The sequence below is a fragment of the Cryptomeria japonica genome, chromosome 2 (genome assembly GCF_030272615.1).
Source record: "Cryptomeria japonica chromosome 2, Sugi_1.0, whole genome shotgun sequence".
NCBI lineage: Eukaryota > Viridiplantae > Streptophyta > Pinopsida > Cupressales > Cupressaceae > Cryptomeria > Cryptomeria japonica.
Window position 1 is genome coordinate 446,728,136 of NC_081406.1, and position 12,213 is coordinate 446,740,348.

Here is a 12,213-nt window from a genome sequence, read left to right on the forward strand (position 1 = left end):
AACAAAGAATAAATGGATATCTCAATGCGTAAGAGAACGACAAACTTAAGCAATACAGAACAAAACATTCCTTGATATTAACAAATCAAAACAATCTGAAATTGACAATTTAACTTGAAAGGTACACTGAAATTTGTCTTTAAATAGACTCCATCACTAGCTCGATACCACAACAAAGTGGAAAATATTTTTGGCATTCACTGCAAAAACTCAAGAGGAGATATTCACAAGGCTTTTTGACTGCAACAACAACCCACCGGCTAAGGAGGCCATTATAAATTTGCCAAGACAAAGCAACTAGGACCAAGAGCAGAATCATGTGCATGATGGAGAAATTTACAATATGCTGTTGATCCCGGTTATCCAAGTCTTGGGTAATACCATGTGGGGCATCGACGTTGGTAGAAGGGTCACTACATCAACCAACTACAATGCAATGCTAAACAACGTTCACACTTTTCAAGTGAAGCCACACAGAAGTTTATCGGAAAATTTGTTTGATTGGGAAGTAGAAGGCAAAAAAGAAAAAACGATAAGGGCTTGGACCCTGTTCAAGAAAGGAATAATCAATGAAAATATGGAAGAACTGAGTTGGTGAGGATCTTTGAGATTAGTGGTGGGATTAGCTTTTTACACCACCATCTATAATTGTGTATGTAACTTTCTTTTCCTTATTATTATACGGAGCTACCCCCTATGGTAGTATTTGCCTTAAAAAAAATCCCAATGATTGCAAATAAACAAAATATTTAAATACTCATAATTTGCAAAAATAATTAAGAAAATACTCAAATTCATAATATAGTGATTTTTGAATTGTCAATATAAAATGAAAACTACAATCAATTTTAATAATATTTGTATTGCTCTTCATCGAGAGTAGCAAAGTCAACATTTAATTCAGTTTGATTTGAAACACAATAAGTTCCAATGCCAGTGCCAGTAGCCTTGTCATATGTAGAGGTTACCTCATCTATAATACTTCTTATCTGACAAACCTTCATTGTAATCAAGTTTCTTAAGTGATAAAGTGCATGCTGGAGTGCAGAAAGAGAAAACCCTCAACATTTTTAGCACCCAATTGTTTGTGGTTAATTGAGTGGATAAAGGAGTATGTATTTCAATTTCGCTCAATTGAAGAATTCACAACATGTTGAAATGTATAACTTTAAGTAAAATGAGCTATGTTGCATGGAGTCTCAAAACAGTGGAATGTAGTGACGAGGGGACCAAGGGCCTAAATGGGGGGATGGCAACTGGTCAGGATTTCCAGCTTGAGCCCCTAGCTGGGTTGAGGGGAAGCTCAAATTAAGGCTTTTGAAACAACACAAACCTTCATGATGCACACCATTTTCACAATTTTATGGCTATGCTTTCTACAGCACGAAGTCCTTACTATTTCTAACTAGATCTTCATACATTAGAAGACTAACAATGACATTGAAGAATCTAATCAGTGTAAATGTGAGGGATACAGCTTTTAATAAGTGAATAAAGATTACTTTAGGGCTGAATTAGGGTTGGCTAATTCATTTTTGTTTTTAATAATATTGTAAAAATTAAGTTTCGACATTTTTTTTTACTTCCACCTAGATATACAGGGGACCTCTTGGGTATATAGGTTGAGACTGGCATCTTTCATTGGGGTAAATCAACATAAGGCTACTGTTTTAGTCTCAACATTGGAGCAATACTATGTAATTAAAAAGTAGTCTGTTGTTAGATATTAGCAAAGTGGAGTATAATGAAGCATTTCTTTCAACTGATGAAATGGTTCAGTCTCATAGAATGCTGAACAATTTGAAGATTGAACACAACAATGTTGTATTTTTGCTGGAACAAATCATTGTGAAGTACATTATTATTAAGTAAAAGAAGACATTTGATAGAAAGAAACAGAATACTGAGTGATTTAAATATTGAACACAACTAACACCTTTTTAGTGTGACAGCGTAAGTGCTTTCATCTTTTATTCTATGCCAGAACAAAACATTGTGAAGTACATCATCATTAAGTAATAGAAATGTTTGACACAAGGGAACTGAATTTTTTTGCAGATCAGAAGTTGTAGATAATTTTTGCCTGGGTGCTCAGTAAGCATAACAATAAGTTTAGGAACTTGTTTGTAGTCACTGTCAATTCAATAATGAATAAGCAATAAATTATGAGTCATAAGTCATGGTTGTAGGGTGTTAGATGTTCATTTCAACTTAAGATAGATAGTTTATTTTACAATGTTGATATTAAAACAATAATTTAGGGCATAGGAAAACAGAAAAGGTGTACAGTATCGCAGTGGAATAGTAGTCCTGACATATAGTGTAATGTATTTATTGAATACAGGTGAAGGTTTTAATACATTTCATTGCTCTAGCTCCCTTCAACTGTATTTTTTCTGTTCTTTCGCTTTCTAAGACAAATCTTTTGTTCTTGTTTAAGAATATCATATACCTTTTCACCATCCAGTGAATTAGAATTATTTGCCACCTTCATAAGATAGAAACTTAAACTCATATCCTTTTGAGTTTTCACTTCTTGAATTGAAGCTCTTGTAACTTAATCATCAACCTTCTGGTTGATTAAAAGTTGATATATCTTAGATATAGTGTAGCCTGTCCTCCATGTATCTTATTTATGCATTTATTGATTTTAGTCTCCTATGGATGTTACAATGATTTCATTTTGTTTCAATTTGGAATCAATTTCATGATTTTTCTTCTACTATGAAACTTCCTAGCGTGAAAAGGAAGACTATGCATTGTGCAGCACAAATTGATATCCGGATGAAGACTATTTTTTTTCTGGATGTAAGTTAAATGGCAGTTCATTCAAAGTATACATGAGATATTTTAGTTTTAAAGTCTTGATTGAGAATGATTTATTGTTTTAACTTTTTACAATCGGTAAAGATGCCTTTAGAGGACACTCTGATTGTATGATTGGAATTATTAATTCTACAATGTGCCATTAGCAAGGTGCACAGGAATCAGTTGAGGAAAGGACTAAAGATTTGATTAGAAAATTGAACATTTGGAAATTTTATTCATCTTTTTCTGAAGTTTAATCCATTGATATCATCTATCTGCAGGCATCTCAAATATTGTGTAAATATTGGATATCCTAAATGGTACTTTATACTATAAGAAAACTTCAAATCTCTTAATTTACTGGTCAATATATTGTACTTGGATGTGATGATAAAAATTGTATTCAAATGGAAATAAGGTTTGGAAAATTAGATTTTTTTATATTCATATATGGCAGTGAATCTTGTAGCTTGAAACTATCTCATCCATGGATTTTCATTTGGTATGTATCAAGAGCCTTTTTTATTTGGCGTAATATCTGAGGTGGAACCACATATTATGGTGAACATAAAAGATATATTATGCTTGCTTTTTGACAATTTTTGTACATAACAGTTACATGTCTTAATGGCATTTTAATTCATTGGTCTTTATGTTCTAGAATAAATAGAAAGTGCCTAGTTCATGAGGTATCTTCGCCCACCCCCCCAATTCATCAGTATTTCGATTCTTGTAATTTCATTTGAAAGTCTCTTTATGATTGAGATTTTGCAACCCTTCTCTGGCATGTTCAGACTTGTAGCAGTGGGTGACCTTGAAGCTGCTGTGACATTGTTACTTTCTACTCCACCAGACAGCCCTTATTTCTATGTTGATGCTCTTCGTGCAGTTGCCCTATCATCCGCTGTATCTTCAGCTTTATATGAGCTTGCAGTTAAGGTGAATAAGATATTAACGAGTCTAATGATATTTCTCTATCTTGAATTGTTGTTCTTGATGCTAATCCATTGAAATCCACATTTCTATCTTCCCCTTGCTAGGTTGTTGCAGCGAATATGGTGGGCACTGACAAGTCCTTTTCGGGAATACACTTACTTTGTGCAGTTGGTTGTTATCAAGAAGCTTGCTCACAGGTTGCTTTTGATCTTTTCTTGTATTCATCTATATCTTTAATGGTGTTTGAAAATTCAACTTTTTCTCCTGAGAATTCACAGAAGTATTTTACAAGATTTAGTTTGAGAATATGAGCTTTGGAGTAAGGATAATGAATTCGTTTTTCATTTGACTTTACATACTGTTTTATTAGACAAGCATATTCTATCATTCTTGATCTGAAAAAGCAATTTTTTTTGTGCTCACTGTCATGTTTATGGACAGAGGACTATATCTTGGATATTCTCTTTTTAGGATAGTATAGGACATCCATGTGTAGGTTTTGGAGTGAGAAAGATCTTCAAAACTGGGTATTCTGCCAACTATAGCAAAATCATTAATGCAAAGTGTAATTGACACCAAACTATTTGCAGTTGTGGCTAATGTGTGACCACTTCTTTTGTGGGAGTGGCAAACTTGTCATGACAGGTGGTTTGCGTGATATTTATGCTCCAATTCTCAAAATTTACCCTTCCTCTTGTGTTTGGATTGATTTTTCAGGTTCAAGAATTTGTAAAACTTATATAAGTCTCTCTAGTATGTTGAAAATGCAGTTCCTAGTCGCTAAAAGCTGTTTTGGGATTTGGTGTAATGAGAATTCATCTTTATTCTCATTGTTTTATGATTCTTGCATAGGGCAGGGGCAGGTGACTTATGAGGGAGTTGTAATTGGTCTTGGAGAGCATTTTTAGTCAGGTTGAGAGCTTGTGTAGACATATGGACTGGAATGCCAACTGTATTTTCCATTTTATTGCTGAACAGAGTGTATACTCACATTATTGCTGTTTCTTTTACCCACAAGGTGTTTTTACAAGGTATCTTGCTCTCTTTTTTGTAAGAATATTTTGTCCATAGTTGTAGAACTAATTCAGTAACATCGATGACGGTTTATGGATCAAGTTCATTCTTTTGCGAGGTGTGTTGTGAGTGTTTTGAGTAGAAAGTAAATTTTACCTCTGCGCAGAGATATTGAGTCCTGCAAGTGGAGCAAAGAGTTGAGAAGCCTGGTAGAAGAAGGGGAGTATGTGGATGCTAAAGCAAGATTTTAAATGATGGAGAATAGCATTGCAATTCATCTTAATCATTAGAGACTACGGAAGTACTCTTGGAGAGATCGTATGGTAACAAACCCGATTTCAATGAAGGAGAGTCTTCTAAGGTTGAGATAAGTCTTTCAAACAAGCATCTATTCAAAGGAAAGGCCAACATTTAAATACTACCATTTGAAGGAGATGTTTAGGTGGAGAAGAAGCTTGACAATTGAATTAGTGAAGTTTGGCTAGTATTTCAATGTGCATACTTTCACTCTAGATCAAAAACTCTCATTTTCTAGATAAAGGTAGGCACAGCATGGTTTCAATTGGTTTACAGTCTAATGTATGCATGGCTGTGAAAAGTACTCCTTTATGCTCTTGAGGGTATTTTTAAACAATCGATTAGGAAGCAATTCTATCCAATAAGTCATAGGGAAGAAAAATGTTTGGGACTGCAATATTTTAAGCAAATAGAGTGTTCAAAGTGTAGAAGTGTACACTAGTTAAGTCCATAGAAGTGCTATACAAAGGGGTACCAATGAAATATATAGGAGTTCTTCACAATTATCTTCATAGGCTTATATTGCATTCTAAACTAGTTGACATCAATGAGGTATGTCCACATATTATCTTGAGATAGATAGTTGTTCTTCCGCTTCCAAGTCTAATGAAGTTAAGGCCAATAAAAGGGATAAGAAGGTAAATTTGACCAGCATCAAGAAGAAATCTATACATTGTGACCATTGTGGTAAGGATGGTCATTTGGGGTCCTCATGTTGAAAATTACATCTCGAAAAGCACTCTTAGAAGCAAGGTAAGAAGTTTAAGAAAAACTTTGTGCCCTCTGAATGAAGACAATGTTGTCATTAAGATGCGTAAGGGGATTGATGGTGATTTTTTAGGAGGGTTCAAGAATGTTTTCTTGTATTTCTAAAATGATTGGTAAGTTAGCGAAAAATAGCATTGTTGAACATTAAAATATATGTAAATATGTGAAGATTGATGTTTTGTTTGGTTGATGCTCTCAAGCCGATTTGGTTTCATAAGATTTGATGGATGAATTGGGCTTTAAAATTGTTCAACACCTCAAACCCTATAGGTTAGGTTGGCTTAAAGAAGGTGCTGATGTGCTCATTAGTAAGCATTGGAAATTAAAATTTTTCCTAATAAATTAAGGTTCAATGTGGCTTCTCTAGATATTTATCGCGTCCTCTTGCACAGTCCATTCTTTGTAATGTCCCCATTTTGAAATAGGATTTAATAATAAATATTAATAACAAAATTTAAAGAATAAAAATAAAATTAAAATTAACACGTAAAAGAACAAAATTAAAATAATTAAAACTTAATTAAGTTTAATGAATGGTCAGAAGGCATGAAATGAAATTTTTGACCTCCTCAAACATAACGCATAAAGGGGAGAAGATCATTTGAAACAACAATTTTAATCTACAATCACAAGTGCAGGTCTGAGTTGAATACTAAGATGACAATGAGGGGACATGACCTTTCAAAGGGATATCTCTTTCCAAAGAGATGTGTCTCCTCAATCAGATATGAGGGTATAAAAAGAGTAAGCAATTAATATGGAGGGGGGATATGAAGAAAAGTAGGAAAGAATGGAGCATGGCGATTAAGGAAGGACTAATGGAAGAAGGAAGGAATGGGCAAAAATAAGGAAGTTACTTTTAAGGGCAGAAATGATGAAAGGTTGTAACCTTTTGAAGGGGTGGTAATTGTGAAAGTTTGTGACTCTTTCAAAGGGAAGGCATGATGAAGGGGTGTGACTCTCCCTCACATTGGAAGTTATAGTGGGGAAAAGGTTTTGTTTGAGGAGGAGAGTGGAAGGGGATTCCATTATAGATCAGACAAAAGGGCAGAAAGGAGGATATAGGATGCCATCCTAAAATGCAGAATTCTGAGTATAAGCAGCAGACACATAAATATGTTATCAGCAGATTTGGAAATGGGAGTATATGCAGTCATTGATGGCATAGAGGATCTGATATATCTTAAGACATAATCTCAGGCAGTCCATCTAAAAACTGTTAAGGTCAAATGATATTACATTCAACAATGTACATCCTTTATATCCATTTATCTTTGCTTATATACCTCATCATACCACTTTATGAATAGAGGCTACTCTTACTAAAATAGGCAACTTCATGGAATGTGGCGGCTATTTAAGGGCAGTGATCCTACTTAGGAAGTTGGCCTCTTTTAAACATAATTAAATTTGTTTTAATCATCTCAATTGTAACTTGATTATATTTTGAACTTGTAGTGGTGGACTTGTACACTCCTTGCATTGCTTTAGGCTTGTGTTAAGGAGAAACATTCACCTTCTAAATAATTCTAATAATATTTGTAATAATGCCTTCCTAGATGATAGTTACGAGTGTGTTTCATTCCATTGTGCAGGTCCAAATACTTGCTCAGTGGATCGGTTGACAATTGCTGCTAGGCACATTTGATCTAGTTTGGCCAAATATATTAGTAATTGATTTAGGTCTGCTAGTATTATTTGATTTGAATCACAATGAATGCCATTCCATTCATCTCCATCATGATCATTACAATCAGTCTGTTCACTGATAAGATCAATGCTCCCAGTAACAAAACACTATGAGTCGATCAATCAAATCTGATCTCTCCGTTGACATAAATGACAATATTTCTAGCAATCTCCCCATTTGTCATTGATGGCAACCCTTATAAAGAACTAGTTTGTAAATGCAACAAAAACATAATATTCCCTTTGTTTTGCATTGCTCCCTCTTTCTGTATCTCAGCTTATTAGTGATCCCTTGTTTGAAGTTGAAGCAAATGAGGTTTATGGCAACCCTCTCTTTGAGCTGAATAAAGGATCTCTTCATGAAGTTCGTGACGTGATTAGAGACAATCATAGAATTTGGGACCTAGGAGCATCTCCTATTAATGAAGGATTGAGAGACAAGCTCAGAATAGTGAGGCAAAATCTAGTGAGTTGAATAATATCAGCATGAAGCAAGAACTACATGTTGAGGCAATCTACCAAATCATTTGGGACCCGAGCATCAACTTGATGACTTAAGAAAGCTTGTGGGCAAGGATTTTCAAGGAGGGGAGACTGTTATGTCCCCATCCCATCCATACCAACAATTCAAGTTACAGAATTATCCTTAGATCATCCTCTACATTGCTTGGGGATAGGAGCATCCAACAATAAGTAAATAATGAGGACAAGAAGATAATGTCGTAACAGCAAGCCATCAGTGTAAGACAGCAGTGACTATGCCACACTTGATTAGTCCCAGAAACAGTTCACCATTCATGTGAAAAGGTCAAATGCAGTAACATAGGTTTTGTTCAACTGTATAAAAAGGTTCTTGTTTACAGAGATCAACTTGTGGCTTGAGACTGCACTCTAAAAATAGAAATCTGTGATTCAGAGTTTGAGTTTGGAACTGTGACCATAACAAATATTCACTCCATGTATGCATGGTCTTAACAAGGCAAATCCTCTTCATTGATATTGCGCAATGATAATGGACTTCATTGATACTGATTCTGAATTGACAGTTATCATGGATGATTTTCTAGGATGATTAACTATGTCAACGATTCATGGCAATGCAGTAATCGTAGCAATCAGATTCTCATCCTTATACAAAGCAGTGATCTCCTTATATAACAGCAATTGTATTGGAGACAAATGACAATATAGGGTGGCAAGGGAATAACAATAGTTTATCAAATTAGTAAGCAGTGATCTCATACAGACCATGGATAGCAACCTTTATCACCTTGTTAATGTACAAACAATTTATTATGATGCAATGAAACCTTTTAAAAGAGTTTTCTTATAATCTGTAAAAGATGCAATGCAAAGTGTGTGATTCCTATGATTAGACAACCCATAAACAACAATTGCTAAGGCAACAACTAAGTTGAAGATGTATGATTTATTAATTATGGATGGCAGTGATTAAGAAGATAACAAATAACCATTAAGTATGGAAGGTGCAATGTATATAATAAACCGATCTGTTATGAAGGGATATGTTTAGGAAGAGATATGTCTCGTAAACATTCAAAGGATCCAACCCTTCGATCTTGCAAGATATATGATGACGACCGAATCCATTCCCAAACAGATTGTCAAAGTTGGTTTTTTATTTTATTCTTGTATCCCTACATGGATCTGCTCATTGGATCATCTTTTGGCTTAAGTGTCAAAAAAGGTTGCATAAATTTCTAGATTAAAATCAGAGGGAGCACCATCATTGTTGTAGGCTTCCAAAGTCATATCAGAAACAGCACCATTAATATTTGTTGCAAGTATTCATATTCAAATTTGAAACAGCAACGCATTTCTTCAAGCAATATCATCATCATATCTATATCGCATATATGTAAAGATTGAAGTCAGAAATGGCAATTCATCGCTATAGGCAATTGGAGGACAAAATCAGCATAATTTCCATTGTGAAAATCATAGAAGGTGAACATTAAGACTATGTTTGCATAATTATCGGTTTATATCAGATATAGCAATGATCTATATTCAATATATATACATTATTCTTTGAATATTATTATCAGTATTTATATACAAATCTTATCAATTACATAGTTTTAAACACTCATAAGTGGTGTCATTAATCATAGTTCATAGTAATTATAGAGGCTTGTAGAAAGAAGTCTCTTGCAATTGATATTTGCAAGATAAATGCCCCTATTTCCGAAGTCATGAAATAAGGGTACATTACATTAGCATCCAATGTCGATGTACCATTGGTATCCTTCATTTTATGCATGAAATGTAGTTTGCATAGATTTATCCCTCTGACTATCTTGGTCTTGTTTTGTTCTCCAAAATTTTGTAAATAACATAACTTGCACTCATAGCAATGGTATCCATAAAAGTGTCATATATGTCCATAATTGTTGCACTTATAGTGTATAACATTATAATCCCACTAAAGAAGTAAATGAGTTACATTTGCTACTTGAAAACCCATAACAATTTCTGTTTTTGTTCCATACATAATTATATCTCACAGATGCCCCATAATATCTTGGTCTATGACCAAAATAATTGCATAAAAAACAATAACCGTATAAGAAAGTTTAGTGCATGGTCATGTGTTATTGCCTCGAAGGAAAGGAATTTATGAATTTGTCCTTGTTAACTTTTGAAGGAATGGTTGATTTTTGTAGAGCTTTACTCTCTTTCTTCTTGTTGCTTCTACTTTTGATGGGACTTTGGAGGGCGTCAACATAACTTGTCGGTTTTTCTTCAATTGTCTTCTTTGGTGGCTCTTTAGAATTTTCTTCGTTGGCCATTTGACTTTCTCCATATCAAAGGCCAATATTTATAGATGGCGACCTTTGTTCATTTATAATATCATTCCAGTGCTCTTGTCAAACTTGAGGCTCCTATTTAACTTAGTCGTTGTTTACTCTAATTCTTTCCTTAAGGAAACAATTTTGGCTTCAAGCCTCTCACAATTTTATTCTTTAGCCTTTAATTGTATCCTTAGTTCTTCCTCAATTCGTTTTGTCTCTTAAATTTTAATTTTTAGATTAACAATCATTTTCGCTGACTCCTCAAGCCACCATACAAAATTGTCTTTGGCTGGCAAATAGAGTGGAATACTCTCATTGGGACTTCATGTTATCATTGTGTGAGTTAAATGAAAAGAAAACGCATTGGAGAAATGTAACTTCAAAGGAATGGTTTGTCGTACCTAGGAGAGGGCAATCAAAGCAACCTAAAACCATATATATGTCTTACCTCAAAGGAGAAATTGTGGATATTATTGTTCTTCTACATAGGTTAAGAGGAGATGAAGATGCTTTAAACCTAGATGAATGGATGTTCGTCTTTGTTCAAGTTATTTGTGCTGGAAAAATGTACCTTGATTGGATAGGATTAATTAGTGAATCTTTACATCCTCTAATCACCCAATTTAAGTGGAATGAGTCTTTTTACATGTCCTTTTATTTGTTCTATGCCCTAGCATGCAGTAGATTTTGGTCGGGATTGAGTTATGTGGAGGAGTATGATGATAACATTCAAATCTATAATTTTTACTTGGATTTACAGTTAGAAAATAGCTATCCCAACTTCATAAGGGTCAATGATGTTTCCATAATGGGCTTGGTAAGGGAGCTTCAAGGGCATTTGAAACGGAGAATCTCACCAGAAGCTACAACTCTAATCATTTCGTATAGGAGCTTCTTCATACAATTTCCTACCTTTACTTACATCCGAGTAGGAAGCTTTGATGGTTCCCACTGAAGGTAGCCAATTATGGTGGAGATAAATGGGTCCTTGTTGAACTTTGTAGACAAATTTCTGAAGTGAATAAGAGGTGTATTGAGAAGAAGAAGATAGGTATTCCATTTCCTATCACTCTAGGCCTATGTTCTTGCAAGACTCAATCAAATGCACTTAACTTTGTAAAAGGCTTAGATACTTGTGATGTTTTAAGGCTGCATTAGGACAACAAGAATTTTGTTAGGGACAATTTGTATCTAGGTCCTACATATAATCATGTGCCCCAACTTGAGGATTATTCGGAAGATTGTGTTGACAATCTTGAAGTAAGAAGAAGACTTTAAAGCAAATAGAAGATTATCAATTAGGTTGGGATACAACAAGTATCGGAGATGATGGGTCCGATTTGATGATCCGGTGTATTTGTCTAATATACAGGATCAATCCTTGGAGCCTATCAATTGGGATCAGCTAGAGGATGATGATCTTGAGAGGAGAACAACAGCTGTCCTAAGAAGGATGATGATGTGGGTGGCAAAAAAGAAAGGTGAGATTGCTAAGGCTACCTTGCTTAAAAGCAAAAAGACATGAGCTCCAAGTGGCTCTAGCAATGCCACCACTCTTGCCTTAACACTCGCGACTTAAACAACATCCTTTGTCACACTAGGGGCTAATGGAGATGATGAAGAACCCCTTAAGAAGAACAAGTCTCCAGAGACCTATGGGGAAGGTTCCAAGCCTATTATAGAAGGGGAAAAGGAGAAAGAGATTAAAGAAAATATAGATGAAGAATAGGACAAGGGGGGAGACAAAGGCAAAGTTGTGGTGGTAGATGTAGGGAAGGGCGTCGTCATAATAGAAGTCAGTAATACAGAGGACTTTAACCAAGGTAAGCCTAGGCCTCCCTTCATTTTTGACTTAGAGAATATAGATAGAACCCATCCTATCAAA

The 12,213-nt window shown here is 34.7% G+C and overlaps 1 protein-coding gene across 5 annotated transcripts in view; it reads left to right on the plus strand.

The window, feature by feature from the left end:
- The window catches only part of LOC131031599 (uncharacterized), a 250,528-nt gene that overhangs the window by 199,484 nt on the left and 38,831 nt on the right, over positions 1-12,213 (plus strand). For all 5 annotated transcript variants that reach the window (XR_009103063.2, XR_009103062.2, XM_057962752.2 and 2 more), the window contains 2 exons: positions 3,603-3,747; positions 3,849-3,941. Coding sequence is in view for 3 of the 5 variants with exons in the window: in XM_057962752.2 (XP_057818735.2) it covers positions 3,603-3,747; positions 3,849-3,941 (238 nt within the window). In the remaining 2 variants the exon portion in view is untranslated. The remainder of the gene's footprint in view (positions 1-3,602; positions 3,748-3,848; positions 3,942-12,213) is intronic.